At 39.5% G+C, this 19,841-nt stretch overlaps 1 protein-coding gene across 1 annotated transcript in view; it reads left to right on the top strand.

The window, feature by feature from the left end:
* Window positions 1-19,841, top strand: part of Pdlim5 (PDZ and LIM domain 5) — a 181,561-nt gene that overhangs the window by 133,890 nt on the left and 27,830 nt on the right. The window contains exon 8 of the mRNA XM_055628218.1: window positions 4,106-4,296. Within this exon, the coding sequence (XP_055484193.1) occupies window positions 4,106-4,296 (191 nt within the window). The remainder of the gene's footprint in view (window positions 1-4,105; window positions 4,297-19,841) is intronic.

Genomic DNA, 19,841 nt, shown 5'->3' with positions numbered 1-19,841 from the left:
GCTCTTTCTTGTCTTCAGCCTTCCGAGAAGTCACGTGACTCTATCCATGTTAAGAAAAGCAGGTACCATGTGAGGGAACTTGGCATGTGGAAGCTTGCTTCCTCTAACGATGCATTACTATGGTAACAGGCCAAATGAGAAAATCGTAGAACTGACTTTTGAATTAGCTGCAATTTCAGCGTAGCGCTAATGCACATGCATGTTATTTCACTTTCCTATCAACTCACCTTTTAATCGTTGTGATATCTTTTACTAGCACACTTGATATTTGGTATGGAGTCATGAATAATTATACTAATATTTAAACTATGGTGGAACCCTAACTTTTATCACATGACTATAGCTGTAGTAGCAGAGTCAGATGGTTAACAAGACATGCATTTTCAAAAGATGAAAAATAACATAATTATTATGGTTGGCTACTGTCTTACAGTTCACACACACATGAGGGTTTTACTTGAAAAGTAACTTAATTTTTACTGTATCTGGTGAATGCATGCTCAGCTGTATATTGCTTGATCGTGTACATGAGATAGGCCGTTTGTGCAGAGGTAAGGATTACCGTGGCTCGGGGTTTCTATGCGTGGCTGCCTGGCTCCATTGCTTTTGTGCCTGTAGTGAGACATAGCATCATGATCGGGACCATGTGTTAGAGCTGAGCTGCTTAACCTCACAGTGGCCAGAAAGGAAGGAAGGGGAGGGGCTGACTGCCTGTGACCTGACTGCCTCCCAATAATCCCCACCTCCTCAAGGGCTCACCCTTTCCCACTACTGCACAGGCAACCATTTACACTGTTCCAGAGCCAGACTGTAGAAATGCAGAAACAACAACAAAAAATAACAGTTAATCCAAAAGTTACTAAGCATAATACAAAGATAAAGATACCCCAGAGTGTTCTATGTGTGTAATCTCAGTGAGTCAACTACAGAAGACACTTGCTGACAAATGTAACATCAGGAGCAAAGTAGACAGCTGCCACTGCAGCCATTAGTGATCTGCTACAATGACCTGGTGGGTTCCGTGGCTACCCAGCATTACAGAGAATTTCAGTACGCTATACTACAATTCTGTATTATTTTTTGGTAAGGTATTTAATTAAGCTGGTGGCAGGGAGAGCAGATCATCTCTAAGGAAAAAAAAAATAATTGAAATTGTTTAAAGTTTGGCTTCCTGAGTCTAGTTGGACCACACTTTGAGAACTGGATGGAGTGCTGTTAGTGTCCGCCCTCAGAGTGCCTGGGTTCACAGTCAAACTGATGTGCCTGCAGCTCTAGCCTGAAAGAAGCTGTGTAGGGACCCTGTTAGAGGGAACACCAGTAGTCCATACCTTTGTCTTTATCAGCAGCGATAGAGTACAGTCAGCACATATTTTGGTACTTGAGACAGGAAAACAGGTCTTGACAAGGCAGGCTAAACAGTGTTCTGAAATGAAGGAAATGTGGGTTTTCTGAGAAGACCCTTGCCAGCAGTTGAGAAGGCTACTGCAGAGGAGCAGAGGGCATACCAGAGACTTGTTCTCTCAGAGTTTAGCTTCTGTCTGACATTAACCTTTAAAATGAAGAGTACAAAGCTGAGAAAGCCTGGCTCAGGGAAAGAATGCTTGTCTAAGAATTGGGAATCTGGGTTCTATCTCTATCACTGCAAAAATAAGCATAATTTCCATAAGTACATATGACTTAGATTTTAATAGCTTCTCTATAGTCTGCCTCAAATTCTTAATGTTTGGAGACTACTTTAAAATTTAAGTATTATTTACCCTTGGAGAGAGAATTTATATAAACCCTTGTATAAGAATACAACCAAAGTTAAAATACTTTTTAGTTTACAGTAGTCTTCATAGGACTTCTATCAAATATTTGTAATTTAAAATTGAGTTAAGAAAAAAAAAAGAATACAAAATTGTGCCTCAGGTTAAAATCCTGGAATAAAACTATATTTATAAGTAAAATTGTTACATGAAGTATATTAATTTAGTAACCATATTTACTAATAATATCATTACCAATGAACTACAATCTTAGAACACACACATAATCTTTGTGCCACTTTTAAATACGTACTCTGTGCTGAGCATTGTGCAAGTACTTTATGAGCAATACCTAGAATTTTAGTTTATACTTGTTATAACCTTGAAATCAAGGCAATGTACATGTACCATCTGAAGATGAAGACATTTTCCATGGTTAGGTAATATACCCCTAGCACAGCAGAGCTCCCATCCTCAAACAGGGTACAATGTACTGGAGCACACAAGCTACATATAAAATTTATGATTAAGTTTTAAAACAGGCATCACAAGTAAATGCAAAATTATATGCCATATAGGAAGTAAATGGCACGAATTAGAAGTGTCTCTACTTCTTGAACCTTGAGGGGTCAAATATAAAATAGTATGTGGAAACTGCTTACCACAGAGCACAGCACAGTGGACATTGTTAACTATAAGTAGCCCTTGGATGCTTGCAAAAAGGAGGTATTGAGAGGTACCTGCTGTACAAAGTCTGGGTGGAAAAGAAAGTAAAATGTAGTGCAGAGATTCGGGATGTTCAAAATCCATCGTTGCAGTGACACAGCGGGAGAGCCCACTTGCACCTATAGATTGTAGTGGTGTCTTACAGGCTTTGACTGGCAGGCTGCACTCTAGCTCTTCTCTCTTCTCTCTTGGTGGCCATTCCCGTTTAGTGTTTCCATCTTCTGCCTAAGGTCCTCAGTACTCTCAGTTTGTAAGGCACAGATTTTTCCTTTGGTGTGCAAGGTTGCCAAGGCTACTCAAAGTTTCTCAAGCTATCTAGTACTGCTGCCTCCAACAACCAGACGCACTAGCCTTGGCACCAGAGTTCTGTCATCCAGTTTATAGCCTCATGAGTTTGGAAGATATCCTAGAAGTAAATTTTTATTCCTTCATATGATTAAATGGTAATGGTTTGGACTTTAGTATTTCTGGATGTTAGTTTTGGATATAAGCTCCTTCCTTAGAATTTGCTTATCCAGCTCGTTATTTTTGTATAATATACATGAATAATTTAATCTCAGAACAAAAAGTTCTTGAATATACTGTTTTAAAGCTAATTTCTTTGTAATGAGTAAATATATTAAATGTAGGTGTTTTATTATTTGAATATGTTTATTAGCCTTTCATATGTAAAGCTCATATTTTATCCCCTAAATAGGCTAAGCACCTTATATTTAATTATTCTATTTAAACTACATGTTTTTTTTTTTTTTTTTTTATCACCGAAGTACTAATGACCTTATTTAAAGTTTAGATAATAGGTTTTAGAAGCAAAATAATTGCCTACTGGAACTGAGAAAAGATAATGGTAGCTAAATCTCTTTCTTGGTGTTATGAACCTGGGACATTGGACATTCTGCAAGGCAGGAATATTGTGTCTTTGTTTTAACATCCAGCAAATGGTAGCTGTCCATGTAAGTGAGTGTCTATATAAGGAGAAGGGTACTGGCAAGGGGTCAGCAGCATATGGTTACTAAATTAATTGAGAAGGATGACTCGCAAGGTGTCAGGGAGATAGTTCATAACGTACCAAAAGAGTATATAAAAAAGAGCGACGTTAATGCCATTTTATAGGCATATTAAGGACACCCCAGTAACTAATGATCTTGATCTGGTGGTTCTTTTGAAATGTTAAGATCAGAATAGAGAGGGAAAAATTCACCACTACAGGAATTGCTTATATAATTTTCAGTAGTACAATTTTTATTGTAGACTATTTGAAAATAACTTCCAATATACAGAAAAAAAAATGTTACCTGCTTATTTTTCTTCTTGACAAAGAGGAGTCCTTCATAATTTCAGAATTATTTTTATATTATTTGCCTATAAGCTGACGGGTTCCTTGTGGCGTTTTAACTTGTGCTTTGTTTTTGCTGATTTCCTTCTCTCCTGTCTCACCCCCATGCTCTGCACTTCCAGCCCTTTCCACTCACTGTCACATGTGTTCTGTTCTCCCAACCCACTTTCAGAGTATTCTTTTTAAAAAAATTAAAACCCGCCATCGTTCTGTCTTCCTTAAAGCTTTCATAGATTTGGAGAAGAAAGACTCATGTTGTCACCTCACCTCAGCTGTTTCCTTATGTTCCTTACAGTAGCACTCAGGAGACTTCTCAGCAGTCATCAGCCTCCTCGGGAGCTTCCCCGCTGAGAGCATCTGAGACCCTGGAGAGCCCAGGCTCCAGCAGGCCAGGAGTGGCCGGTGTCAGAACTGCTGCCGCTTTCAAGCCTGTAGGATCCACCAGTGCCATCAAGTCTCCAAGCTGGCAGCGACCAAACCAAGCAGGTACTGCAAAGAAATCTCATACTCTTGAAATTATGAAAATGTGTCCTACCATGTGACTTTCACTGGCAAATAGTTTGCTAGTGAAAACTAATCTCACTTAAGATTTAGGAAGACCTATAAAGAGTATTGATGGCTGCTCTGCTCTTCAGAATGTCCCCCTCTACCCTCTGTCTCATGCATACCCTTTGCTTATTCTGGAGACAGGGTATAGAGCAAAAGGGGAAGGGAGCACAGGGTACTGGAAAGAGGATTTTAACTAGTTACATGTAACACCTCTGGCTCAGTGAAGAAAGCTGACTTCTCAGTCACCTCTAGAGCTAAGAACTTTAAAGAAAATGACTCATCCCTCTGACCCATGTCTTCTGACATACAAAGTGTGGGAAGTCTAAACCATGTCCTGTTTCTCCAAAATAAGCAATGTTTGTGGTCATATGACAGAAGTAGCTCTGTTATAAGTCAGGTAGTAGCTTAGTTGGTCAGGTTTTTACCACATTAACCAGAAGATCTGAGTTTGGTTCCCAGAAATCATGTAAAAAAAAAAAAAAAGTCTACATAGTTGTTTGTGCTTGTAATCCCACCATGGGGAGACAGAAACAGGAGGATCTCTAGTGCATGCTAGCCTCCCTACCTGGCCTACTCAGCAAGTCCCAGGCCAGGGGGAGACACCCTGTCTCATAAAACCAGATAGATGGCACCTGGAGATCAACCGCAGGCTTGACCTCAGGCCTTCACAGCACATGTACACGCATGCATGGGTACACACACACACACTCACTACCTGTTTTAAAAGGATGGGACTATGCTAAAATGTTGCCAACTTCCAGTTCAGTGTCACATCATCTCAGTCTTTCCCTTCTCCTGGATGATGTGTCATCTAAGTTCCTTGTACTTCGTGACCATCGATTATTTGCCGTCCTGTGTCTGATGAACACCAGTATCCTCAAGCCTTTTGACAAGTTTGCTATGTCCCGGCAGTGTGTGTGAAAATGTGATTGCTACCCTGGGGAATAGTGTATGTGCTCGGTCATCATCAGCTGATTGTGAGCTTTCGACCATGCTTCATTCTCACGGTAACCGATACCGGAAGGCTCGCTGTTAGAGAATTTATCAAGCCTTTTTTTCTCCTGTGCCGTGAGAGCCATTGCTTTGGTTTGGGCCCTCATTAATTTGTTGTTGCTTGTGTACCTCATGTCACAGTGCCGTGTGTTACATGCTATTGGTTCTTTGGAGACGCTCAAAGAACATTTGTGCCTCTATATGCATGGAAGATTGGCCCAAGGCTCACTTTCAGATGCACAAATCCTTACTTGAAATGACATGATATTTGTGTTCCCTGTTGGCCAAAGATGTTGAACACTTTATTAACCATTTGTATTTCTTCTCAGGAAGAATACTGTTCAGTTCCATAGGCCTTTTGGAGGTTATGTCATTTGTTTTCTTGATGTTTACTCTTTTGAGTTTTTTGTCTGTTCTAGGTATCAGTCCTCTGTTAGATATATGTGGTAAAGGTTTTTTTTTTTTTTTAATCATTCTATAGGGGTCTCTTTACTTGAGTGACTATTTCCTTTATTGTACAAAACTTTTTTAATTTCATGGGGTCCCATTTATCGGTTGTTGGCCTTATTTTCTAAATAGTCAGAATCCTATTCAGAAAGTCTTTACCTATGCCTGTGTCTTTGATGTACTCGCTATTTTTCTCGGGCAGCAAGAACAGTAGCCACAGTTTTATTCACAAGACTGACCCCAGATGGGCCTACCACTATTTCATATTGGTTTTGCAGTAGGCTTATGGGCCACACTCTTCCCTGGGAAGCTGTTACCATTTAGCGGGTTGCCAGGGATGGGCACACTATTTTTGTCAATGGTGTAGCCACTAATTAAGCTGACCAAAATCCAGTGAGTGGTCTCCATCCATGCTTATACGCATACCCCTTGGAACTGAGTCACCAAAGCATGCGTGCATCCTTCTGCCTGCTTTAAACTGTCCCTAGATTACCTACACTATGTAATAATGTAATTGATATGTAAATATTGCTATACTATCTTGTTTAGGAGATAGGACGTTATGAAGAAGCTTCTAGGTGGTTAGTCCCACTGCTTTTCCCCTCAAATATTTTCTGTCCATTGATGGTCGAACTTGCAATATAGAAACTTCAAAATGGAGGGCTGACTCTATCTGTGTTGAGAGGGAAAGAGGAAAGGTCATGACACAGACTTCTTTACAAGAAATTAGACTGCTTGTATTATTTCTAAAGACAAAATGCTAAGACTGGCCTCTAACACTTGTAGACCACTGCCAGAGCAAGACCTGTTTCTCTGGGAGGAAAATTGTAGTAAAGCATAGCTACACTGATTTATTTCCATTCATTCAAGCCCTTGAATTGTGACAGGGACTCACTGTAGTCGTTTTACATCTATATTTAATACCAAAAAAAATTTTTAAGGAAAATGGCTTTGATAGAATTGGAAGTTGACAGAACAGTGTCTTATAAAATGAAAAGGACTAAATTCCTGAGGTCAAAACTGAGGTGCTGATAGAAAACATAGGGCAGTTCAAAACCTCATGATAAAATATTCTGCCTCTTTAAGTAAAAGAATTCCTGGAGAAAATACTGCATTAAAACTACCACAAGAGGGCGATAGAGTCCTTTCTCCTGAAAGTCTAATGAGCGCATACTCAACTCAGACAAATAACAGCAACTGTAATCATGACCCATATGTTTAGTATCTAAAACATATTTTTAGAAACCATACATAATTTAATATGAGAAATATTATAGCCTCACAAAATATCATAAAACATCAAACAAAGTATTGTCAAACAAAAATATTTCTCTGTTGTGAAATTGTAATTGAATCGCATCATGACCCTTAGCTCATATTAGAAAATATTTTTGTGACAATGCTGTTACATAGTCTGAGGAAGACATAAAAATAAACATTTAATGTTTCCTTACTAAATGAGTGCTAATTAATTTACATTATTTTGTAGTTAAAAAAGAAAGAAAGAAACAAACAAACCAAAACCTGGTTCCCAGGCTCTTATGTTTTTATCATACCATACCTGGTAGTATGTAATTTAAAAGAATAAAACAAAGCCCTTTGGAATCCACTATCAGTTATTTAGCAGTTCTAAGAGATTCCTAATGGTTTGAAGGTCCTTTGGAATTAGGGCACGGTCAGTGGTTCTTGTGTATCTCACAGCTCACCTGTGAAAACAGCAGTGCAGGTCAAAGGGCTTCGAACCTTGATGTGCAGGCCATGTGACATTGCTGCTGCCACGCTAAGAGCTCCATGCTTGTTTTCCTAGTCAGTTCACAGCTTTGCTCTCTTGTCCAGAAAGGAAAGAAAAAACAGATTTGATCTAATTATTTCAAAGCAACTTCAACAGTGTCTGGGAGAGAGGATCAAAGTGACCGAGTTCTCGTCTGTGATCAACTTGTTTGATTCTAAAATCAGTTTAATAGCTCGGAGATAGCATTTATTTAGCTCTGCTTTGTTGGGACATATTTGTACAGCTTTATGGAGTACATTTTGACAATTTGGCACATGTAACCATTGTTTGATGATAGAAGCAGTGATAAGCACTTCCATTTCTTGAAAAGCTCATCATTTTATTGTGTTGGAATATTGTGCTCTTGTGTGTAGCCAGCAAGCCCACCAAATCTCATAGAATGGTGCGGAACATGCGAGAGTCTTTTGACATGCTTTTTAAGAATGCTGTGAGTAGCTGCCATGTTGTAGTCATATTTCTTGCTATGCTTACCTAAGAAAACAAGGGGATGTCCAAAGGCCAACACACAGATGTGCTTCGAGTTGCACCTTTTCTTTATTAAGCTGGTAAAGTTTTAGATAAGAACCTAAAAAATCAAAACAAAACAAAGGATGTTCTCAAAAATGCTTGTTGAAATTATTAGGTATTCTAATATATTTTGAGCCTGCCCTTTGGGTCTGTAAGTCTCCTCAAGTTCTGTCTTTATTAGATGCTTCACTTGTGGTGAGGTGTAGGTTGTTTATGGTATATACTGTAGTACATAGTGTGTGTGTATAGTATTTAGTACAGTATATGGTATAATATACAGTATACACTATAGTGTATAGTTGTATATAGGATTCACTAAATAGTATATAGTTACATATAGTACCCAGGTACCTTCCAGAGTCACAGTAATGCTAGACCAGATGACAAATAGGAATAAAGGATGTAGGTAGCAGCATTATAGTTCAAACTGGTCTGTGTTTCTCAGGAATATGGTTCAATGTGCACCTCAGCGTCACTGCCACTTCATTTAATCATTAAGCACTTGCCAGCCATTCACAAGACGCTAACTATTTTGGAGATGCAAATGTTTAAAAGTTCATAGTCTAGATGAAAATATTAAGATACAAAAGTAGTAAGAGTTCAAGTAGTAAAAAGTTCAGGTATAAGAAAAGTAGTGAGAATTCAATTTGCCTATTTATATATAATATGACTTTTGTGAATAACATGCAATGATCTCTTTAGAAACAGTCACCTATCAAAAACTCAAGTGACAACATATCCTGGAGAGGTTGTGGAGAAAGGGGAACCCTCCTCCATTGCTGGTGGGAATACAAACTTATACAATCACTTTGGAAATCAATCTGGCGATTTCTCACACAATTAGGAATAGCGCTTCCTCAAGATCCAGCTATAGCACTCCTAGGCATATTTCCAAAATTTGCTCAAGTACACAACAAGGACATTTGCTCAACCAGGTTCATAGCAGCTTTATTTGTAATAGCCAGAAGCTGGAAACAACCCAGATGTCCCTCAACTGAGGAATGGATACAGAAATTGTGGTACATTTACACAATGGAATATTACTCAGTGACTAAAAACAAGGAAATCATGAAATTTGCAGGCAAATGGTGGGATCTTGAAAAGATCATCCTGAGTGAGGTATCCCAAAAGCAGAAAGACACACATGGTATATATTTATATGGACCTTATAAGATAGGATAAACATACTGAAATCTATACACCTAAAGAAGATTAACAAGAAAGAAGACCCGGGATAAGATGATCAATCCTTACTTAGAAAGACAAATGGGATGGACATTGGATGTAGGAGAAAACAAGTAACAGGACAGGAGCCTACCACAGAGGGCCCCTGAGAGACTCTACCTAGCAGTGTATCAAAGCAGATACTCAGACTCATAACCAAACCTTCGGCAGAGTGCAGGGAAACATAAGAAAGAAGGGGGAGTTAATATGACCTGGAGAGGACAGGAACTCCACAAGGACCAAATATATCTGGGCAAAGGGGTCTTTTATGAGACTGTTTCTCCAACCAAGGACCATGTATGGATATAACCTAGAACCTCTGCTCGGATGTAGCCCATGGCAGCTCAGTATCCAAGTGGGTACCCTAATAAGGGGAACAGGGACTATTTCTGACATGAACTCAATGGTGGGCTCTTTGACCTCCCCCGCCAAGGGAGGAGCAACCCTTCTAGGCCTTCAGGACTTTGCAGCCAGTCCTGAAGATACCTGCTAAACCAGGATCAGATGAAAGGGGAGGAGGAATAAAATAAATAAATAAAATAAATAAAAATAAAATATAAATAAAATAAAAAAGAAACAGTCACCTAAATCTAGGGAAGTACATAAAAATGTAATTTTTTTCTCGTTACCTGTCAGAAGTGAGATATCTGCTTTTATATATGTCTGTGTAACTGTGTGCTATATGTTTGTGGGTACCCTGGGAGGACAGCTGGAGTCACAGGCAGTTGTGAGCTTCCCAATGGGAATGTAGGGGAACCGAACTCAGGACCTCTAGAAGATCACCAAGTGCTCTTGGCTACAGAGCTGTCCCTCCAGCCACAGAGATATCTGCTTTTTAAAACCTATATTGAATTCATTTTTGTTGTTTGCAGAGCTGGGGGTTAAACCCAGGGTCTCACACATACCAGGCATCTGCTGTCCCGGTAAGATAAATCCTTCAGCCTCAGCTTTCATTCATGAAAGCTTCATATTGTATATAAATAATAAGTGGTTAAGAAGAGTATTTTTAAACCTTTGTAAATTTAATAGTAAGAGTTTAAATACATATTTCTGTGTTTTTGCAGGTGACCTAATTTGCTGTATAATGCTTTTTCTAGATTCCCAGTAAGTTACGATTACCAGATTAGGTAAACTTAACACACTAGATGCAAATACATGTATAAAATATTACTGTCTTACCAAATATAGTAAAACATATATTCATGAAGGCACAAAGGGCCATTTTGTCTTGAAATACAGTAATTAGATTAATCAAACACAAATTGCAAATGTTGAATTCGTTGGAATATAAGCAGTGCTTTGCTAGGTCAGGCTCCATTGTTCATTGAGCTCAGTTGTGTGGCGAGGGTGGCTCTGGCGTGTGTAAATGTGTGCCCCACAGGGTATGTGTGTTAGAAGGCTACCTTGCTCAGTTTCTGGTTTTACAAGAAGGGTCTCATTGTATGACTCAGGCAGGCTTCAAACTGGAGATCCTTCTGCCTCCACCTTCCTAGCAGCTACGATTATAGGTTTGTACAACTGTGCGCAGCTCTGAGGCTAACACTTTTGAGCCTACAGTTTCTTTGTTAAAATACAAATCTTAAAGTAACTCTGGAGCTCTCTCATGAATATGTGATCTGACGTATTGATGCACTTAGAAGATAGAACAAGAAGGGTTCAGATTCCTCCCTTTGACCCTTTCTTAACATTACTGATAACTTACACTGTTGGGAGCAGGCAAAGCAGATGTCACATAACTTCTCTGTCTGCAGTTCTGAGCTCCCTGCTGCAGGTAGCATGGCTTCTTCACAGGCCTTTGTGAGTTTCCTTCTCAACCCCACTGTCTTCTGCAAAGGAGGCTGCAGATGTCTGCTCTATATGTCTCTAGTCCAGTCCTGCTAAAGTTCCTAATATTCTTTATTCACACACCTCAGTGCCTTGTGCAGGCTGCTCTTGTGTGAAATACTTCACCTGCCCTCCCACTTCTGAAAGTCATCTAGTCAAAGACCATTTGTCGCCTTCTCTGTACAGTTCCATTGAGCCCCGGGCTGGGCTGTTCCTCCTTCTCCATGGTCCTGCACAGCTTGGCCAGTGTCTTTACCATAGAAGGACACTAATCATGTTCATTTTGATTGTTGTTAATGTCTTCTACCACTGTTTTTATATCCCTTTAAGGGTGTGGCCAAGGCGTACTTTATCAGTCCTTGCTTTAGAGCACCTGCCTGTGTGGACAGTTTCTTTGGTAAACGCAGCGAGTGAGTGCACAGACCAAATGTCTTACTTTGGAGCCCTTCATGTAATTTTGGGAATATAACATTCATTTGTCTCTGTGTTGTTCAGTCCTCCTGGGCTTGAGATTCCTTGACATGTTACAGAACAAAGACAAGAGGAATGTCTGACAAAGCAGCTACCTAAAAATACCGCAGCGCTAAGGACAAAGGGCCTGCTAGCCTCACGAAGCATTGAACTAAGAGTTCAAGGTGCTGAATGTAAGCCATACTGTAATTAGCATTGCCTTCTATACCCAGTATTTCAAAATATTAGCAATTCTGTAACCAGGGCCAGACTTTTTTTTTTCCTCTCAAAAAAATAGGAACTCATTGTAACCAAGGAGCCAAGCAATGGAGTGCAGTGGGAATATTAGGGATGTGGAGTCACCAATGCAAAGCACCAGTGTATTGCATAGAAGTCAGCAACAGATAAACACAGAAAAGTTAACGCTGATTATAGGGCTGAGGTCAGAATTCAGGAGCTCTGTCTCAGTGGGAAGGAAGTAGAAAGAACTTGAATAAAGAACACAATTTGGAGTTAAGAAAAACAAACATACATTTGTTTATGGTGAAGTTTTATTTTATTCAGGAATAAGATTTTAATGTTTATGCATACATACATACAAAACAAAAATAACAGAAGGAACTTCAAGAGTTTGATTTCTTCAAGGAAGTGCAAGTTGTTCAAGATGTTTTAGTGGTAAGAGAGAAAGGGTTAGTGGATTAATGGGGAGTCTGGCTGGTAAGTGCTTAGAGCATATCAGAGTGTAGGCTTGCTTTGGAAAATAAGCTTTTAAAAAACCTGTAATCTGTGTACTAGCAGAGTTAGATTTGCTCTATTGAAAGATCAATCTATCTTTAATGTGCTTAACAGACCATGCTGATTTCTCTGTAGTGATTAGGACTGGATTCCAGAGCCCCATGTTAGAGGCTGTTGAGGTGTTCCAGCCTAGGGGTGGTGATGATGGAGATTGATCACTTCAGGCACTGGTGGTGGGAATGCAGAGTTCTGGGAGAACAGACCTGCAGGCTTCTTAGCATCTTTACCTGAGTGGGGTGAGCTTTAACCACTGTTTCCCAGGGAAAGTACGGTGCTACAGTAACTATGCATCAAGCCCAAATACTGTCGGAGTGACTGTATATAGATACAGTACCTGTGCATCACTTTCCAAAACACTCTAGCACATTTTCTCTCCCAGCAATGTTGGATTTGCTGCATCGTTTCAGTGTGCTGTTCTCTTCAGCAGTTCTTAAGTGTGACTGCATGCTTTCTTTAATTGTGTATACGCAAAGCTCCCAGTTACGTTCAGGTCTGCTGACAGTGGCAAGAAATGGATACGTTTCTTTTTAAAAGTCTTTCATTATTAAATGCTTTCCTGCAAGTACAGGTATCCTGATGAAGATAAAGGCGTCGGCCTGATATTATGGCAGTGTGCTCAAACTTGGTAGTCATGTGTCATTTAGTGTTCAGCACACCTACTTTGCAATACTGCATATTGAAGAAACACAAGTTCCTGTCCTACTTTAGGTAGGGCCCTGCCCTCTCTGTAGCCTTTATTGGCCTCAAACTCACCTTATGCCTACCCTCCCAGGTGCCTCGATTATAGACAGCTGCATCAATCAGGCAACACAAACAGTTTCCATTAATAATTTGCTTTTTTCTTTTTTGGTGTGTGAGTGTGTGTGGTCCAGGAGTGTGTGGGCACTCGTGTGTGGGTGTGCTTGCGTGTGCATGCCCCTGTGGAGGGAGGAGGTCGGCAGTTGTCTTCCTCTCATTTTCCACCTTGTTTTTATGACAAGAGTCTCTCAGTGAACCTCAAGGTCACAATTTTAACTAGATTGTGCCCTCACTTTTCCCCAGTGCTGGGGTTACCAGATCATGCCCCATGCCTCAGTTTTACCTATGTGCCAAGCCCTCATGCTTGCTGTTTACACAGCGAGCATTTACTCTCTGTGCTACCTCCCCAGCCCCCATTTGCTTATCTCTTTATGATACCAAAAAAAAAAAAAAAGGAAAGTTTGAATATGCACTAAAAGCAGGGGATCTTATTGATGTTGATGTGGAAGCATAAAAATCAGTGCTTGCTAAAGAATGTGAATTGTGTTTTGGACAAGCACACTACAAATAAGCTTATTTATATTGTATAAAATAATTGTGTGGTCAGTTAGAAGTATTTTAGGGAACAGTACATTTGGTGGAGTCAAGGAAAAGGAAAAGCGACAGACTGTAGTATACAAAGTACTTAGCTGACAATAGTACCTACCTCTTTGTTGGAGAAGTCATCATCCCCATTTGAATACCAAGGCAGCCTAGAAAGGAACATACTGCGTCACCAGCAGTAATATGGTAGGTATTGCTCATTAGCAATAATCATTTTAATGCTCTTTTCAGCTTCAAAAACTATCTTCATCAAGACTGCACTTTAAGTCATTACAGTTGACTATCATCTTACTAACAAGTTAACAGGCTCTGAGAAAAGTAAAAGGAACTCTCCAGTTTATAGTACTGTGAAAGGAACAATGCAGTTTATAGTGCGGTGAACCATTACTGTGGCTGCAGATGACAGTTTCCTGTGTTGCACGATAGCATCAGTGAATGCATAAGGAAGACCAGATCATGTAGGGATGGCCTAGAGAAGATTCTTGTTGAGGACAGAGAGAATTAACTATGTGCCTGGCAGCCGCTAAAATCTATAGCATCTAAACTTCATGTTTGAAATTTTTACAATTAGCTTCAATTCTAGTTTATTCACCCCCTTTATTGTGCGAAGCCTGTGCTGTGGGGAACATTTTAGAAGTAAAACACAGCCTTTTTACTTTATTATGATTAGATAGAGCTGGGGAGAGATCTGATGTATGATTTTTCTTTCCAAGAAAGACTCATTTATTTGTGCGATTTAGTTAGATCAAAGACTGAATGATGTTCATCTCAGTTGTAAATAGTTATAAATTCTCTCTCTATTTGAAGTCTCAAGTAGATAGGGGTGAGAAAGGAAATTACTGGTGCTCCAACCACCCCAAATTTCATTGTAGGCTTTGTGCTGCACTAATGAATCAAGGTAACTATATTTGTTCATAGATGGATTTATTGGTTCTAATTTTAAATTTTTTGTATGAGTCCGTAAACTGCTACCAGATCCATGTATTTCATCTCCTCTAATAATACTTTATTGCCATCTGCTCCCTGCATTTGTACATCATTAAATAGTTCACTTGCTACAAAGCCCTAAGAGGAGCTGTCCACTGTCAGAATTGGAGCATGATAAAGAGAATATTCTTGCTATCCTCATATAGCGAATGCATTTGAGTTTAAAATCCTGACTCTTAGATAGAAAACTGTAAGAGTAATACCATTAACCATCCGCTTTCTTTTCTTATAAATGTTTTCTTTGGGACTTTTGTTTTGGTGTTGGAATCTGCATAATGTTGTGGGGGCACACGTGTAGAAGCTCACCTTTCTTCCAATTTTTACTTCATGCTAGCCTAGTAAACCCTTTCATAAGAGAAAGTACCTAGATTCAGTCATAAATGTTTTTCATCAAAAGGTATTATTTCACACATTTGGTTCAAATGTCCTTGGTCACTTCTGGCCAACCTACTGTCAGTTTTTGTAAATAAAGTTTTATTGAAGCGTGGGCATGCTCATTTCTTTATATATCATCCATGGCTATTTTCAGGCTTCAGTGACATATTTGAATATTTGCTGTCTTAGTTAGGGTTTTATTGCTGTGAAGAGACACCATGACCAAGGCAACTCTTACGAAAGAAAACATTTAATTGGGTGTGGCTTACAGTTCAGAGGTTTAGTCCATTATCCTTATACCAGGAAGCATGGTGGCACACAAGCAGACATGGTGCTGGGAAAGGAACTGAGAGTGTTATATCCAGATTAGCTGGCAGCAGGAAAAGAGAGTGAGGCACCAGGCCTTGCTTGAGCTTCTGAAACCTCAAAGCCCACCTCAAAGGATCTGGATTAAAAATGAGTCTTCTTATTTCAAATGATTTAATTAAGGAAAAGATGAGACCTGATAAGCTAGGTCAGATGGAATGGGAGGAGGTCCTCCCCTGTGAGTGAACTCGGAGAGGAGGATGAGAGGAGATGAGGGAGGGAGGAAGGAATTGGGAGGGAATGAGGGAAGGGGCTACAGCTGGGATAAAAAAAATAAACTGTAATTAATACAAAAAAAAATTTAAAAGAAAAAGATCCCTCACAGGTGTACCCAGCTGCTTAGGTTTTAGTTAATTCCGTATAAAGTCAAGTCTAGATAATCCTCACAGGTTACGTAGACTGGCTGGCTAGGGAGCCATGGGGATCCTCGTCACCTCGCTGTGGCTGGAAATATGTGCACTTGTCACCATGCCTGGCTATTATACGGGTGCTGGGGACCAAGCTCACGTCTTCATGCTTGTATGGCAAGCGTTTTACCAACTGAGCTGCCTCCGCAGCCTGCAGGTAAGGCTAGCAATTCTTTCTGACATGCCTGAGGCTGTGAATTATGCCTCAGTTTTTAGTGTTTGTGTTGGTAAGACAGCTAAGCACTTGCAGGTGTTTGCTATCAACCCTGCTGAGCTTCCTTTGGTACCTAGAACCCACATAATGGAAGGAGAGGACTGACTCCTACCTGTTGTTCCTGCCCTCCTCATGCATGCTGTGGCGCACACACAAACATGCAGACAAATGCTAAACAAGTTTTTTTTTTTTTTAATATTTTCAAAAATGAGTATTGGAGTCCTTTTTTGTTTCTTTGGCTTTTGATTATTTCTCATTTTTTATGAATACTGCTGGCCTTCCACAATGACAGCATGAACTCTTCCCACTGTATGTCACATGCAGCAGCAATAATGAAATATTTAGGAAATGCTGTGCATATTATGATTGGTGGAATTATTTGCTGACATTAACTAATGCTAATAAAACCCTATGTATTAGCATCTTATGTTTTTATCTGTTATGTAATTACAACAATGACCCCAAAGAAAGCTTTTGTGCGAGCTCAATAGAGAACAAAAGCTAAGCCTATGTACTGACTAATATTTGATGACATGCAATATAAAAGAGAATAGTACCTCATCTAAGTCTCTATGTTCACTTCAATTAAGACACTGTAGGTCAGTTTTATCTGAGTTCTTAATGTTGAAGGGATGACTGCTAAGGGCAGACTGTCCTCGTGAGGCGGCAGTGATACTTGATACTTAGTCTTAGATGCACCTGTTGCAGTTCTTCATGGCGTACATGCCAGCATTCTCCACTGCTTACATAAATGATAATGGTTTAATCCGTCCAAATTTGCTTTTAATCATTGAATTAAGCAAGTCCTTGATTCCATTCAGTAAAAATTGCACAAACCTCACAATGTCCTCTGATCTTAGATCGTGGCTTAACTTTTTCCATTTTTGCTGGATATAATTTCACGCCTGGATTATGAAAAGTAGACTGTGGTTTATGCTTTCAACATAAGGATCTTGATGGAAAAAACTGCAGAGACCCTGTTTTTCTCTTGGCTACCATCTGTTTAAGACGGTTGGGGACGGGGCAGAGAAGAAAGCACTTGCTGTCCGCAATAATATGCAAGTGTGCTGCCATACTGCTTCTCGATTTAGCATGTGTAAAATTTCTACCATACCTTCGAGAACATACTCTGCTGTTGAATTACAATTCTTTACCTCCCCAAGAGTGGCAGAGAGTCACTTTGATATGGAGCAGTTATTTATACAAGCCCAAGATTAGCCTCAGTGTTTCGAATAGGAACACCCCTTGCAATTCAAACAGTTGTTTTTCACATTATAAACTCATATATGACTTCTGCTTTGTTGGGGCAGTGGACACTTGTCTTTTTTCCTTTCTGGTAACATTCGTATTTATTAACATTTTCAATATCAACTCCTTCTGACAGTGAAAGTAAAATGTTACGTGATTTTTATAAGGAATCAGATTTTTATGGTCAATTTCTAGGTTAATTCCCATAGTTTTCTTTGTTGCTTATTTATTTACAAATATACAAACACAAATATGTACTCCTTTTAATTGATTTTCAAAATTTAAGAAATCCAACCTTGTATGTATATTTTATACCTATTATCTTTAATGGATTAAAGAATAGGTAGCCATGTTTATAGAAAGAAGTATCATTGTCGAAAATAAAATAGCCTATTATAAACTCTGTTAAGTCTTAATATAATCTAAGTTGTAGAGGCACTAGGACAAGTTTGCCATTTTTTGAATGATGGTTTTACAAACAGAAAGGAAAAAATAATGCTTTCAAACAGTATTCCTAAATTATCCAGATAAGCTCATTTCTAGTTTGATCTCTGTTGCTGATAAAAACAACTCTGGTTTCATTGATTCTTTGAATTGTTTTGTTTCTAACTTATTGATTTGAGCCCTGAGTTTGATTATTTCCAGCTGTCTATTCCTCTTGGTTATGTCTGCTTCTTCCCCCCCCCCCCCCCTAAGGCTTTCAGGTGAGCCTTTAAGTTGCTTTTATGAGACGTTTCAAAATTCTTCTTGAAGGCACTAAGTGCTATTTTCCTGCTTTCATTTAGCACTGCTTTCATTGTGTCCCATAAGTTTGGTTATGTTGTGCCTTCATTTTCATGGGGGAGCAGCCTTACCAGTCCACAGAGGAAGACAAAGAAACCAGTCCTAATGAGACCTAATAGACTAGGGTCAGATGGAAGGGGTGGAGGACCTACCCTATCATTGGACTGGGGGAGGGGCATAGGAGAAAAAGAGGGAGGGAAGATGGGATTGGGAAGGGGTGGAGAAGGGGGCTACAGCTGGGATGCAAAGTAAATAAACTGTAATTTATAAAATAAAATAAAATAAAATAAAATAAAATAAAATAAAATAAAATAAAATAAAATAAAATAGAGTAAAAACAACCACAACAACTCTGACTAGGAGCAATCAGAGGAGAAAAAAGCATATTTAGCTTAGACTTCCATCCATCCATGAAGGATGTTAGGGCAGGAACGAAAACAGGAGCCATAGGCAAAGGCTGCTTGTCGGCTTGTTTTCTTCCTTTCTGTCTGGTTCATGCTCAGCCAGTGTCCTAGTACAGCTCAGTCCCACCTGCCTAGGGATTGTGCCACTCACAGTGGGCTGGTTCCTTCTGCATCAGTCATCATCAGTCGAGACTCCCCATAGACATAGCCACAGGTCAGCCTGATCTGGGAAGTCTCTGAGTTGAGATGCCTTCACATGACTCTAGCCTGTGTCAGCTTGGTAACTGAAGCTATCTAGGACACCTTAGTAAAGAAATTGAAAATTAAGGTAGCAGAAATTAATCATCTTGATTATGATTAGTTCCTTCAGAACTGACCAAGGAGTTAGTATTTTTAGATTTCTGTCAAGCTTGAGGATCACATTTGCCTTTATATTTTAGTGACTCAAAGCAGTCACTGGCAAAGAACATGGCATATAATTTGTTCATAATATGTATTTGCATGAATGAATGGGTGGATGGATGAATGAATGAATGCATAGAGACAAAGACTTTGGAGTTGGATGTCATTTTAGGATACCAAATTTTCCACCTATGCCTTTATTGGCTTCTGTGGCATTTTCTCCTATGTTTTCTCCTCCTAATCTGTCTGTAAGGTACTTGCACTGCTTGCTTTCTGTCCAAGGAACACCTCTCTTTTCTACTTTCACTGCATTATAATTCAGTTCTCTAACACTAATGTGAATATGGTATCACTCTTGACTCATTCTTTTTGTTTAATTAAATTTTTATTTTTTACATTAATTACAGTTTATTCACTTTGTATCCCAGCTGTAGCCCCCTCCCTCATTCCCTCCCAATCTCACCCTCCCTCCCTCATCTCCTCCCATGCCCCTCTCCAAGTCCACTGATAGAGGAGGTCTCTTGACTCATTCTTACAGCTTCAGTTTTTGTCTTGAGTTCACATATTTAGTATTCTTTCTGTAATGAGATGGATGACAATAACGGTTTTTATTTTTTAACGGCTTCACCCATCTGAGGAACAGGACTATGCATGTCCTCATCTATTGCATATTTGTGGTTAGTATTGTGTCTGTACGTTAGGCCTTTTGTATATGCTTGCTGTCTGTTTTGCTTTCTATTGCTGTGTTAAACACCATGACCATCGCACCTTTGAGAAGAAAGAGTTTATTTCATCTTGTAGCTGACAGCCCATCGTAAAGAGAAGTTGGGGGCAGGAACTAAAGCAGAATCCATGCTTGCACTACATGGCTTGTTCAGCAACCAAGAACCACTTGCCCAGAGGCCTACAGTGGCCTGGGCCCT

This window comes from Psammomys obesus, unplaced genomic scaffold, assembly GCF_907164565.1.
Source record: "Psammomys obesus unplaced genomic scaffold, mPsaObe1.curated_primary_1811, whole genome shotgun sequence".
Lineage (NCBI taxonomy): Eukaryota > Metazoa > Chordata > Mammalia > Rodentia > Muridae > Psammomys > Psammomys obesus.
Note: the sequence above shows the minus strand (reverse complement) of the source record. Positions and strands in the feature narration are given on the sequence as shown.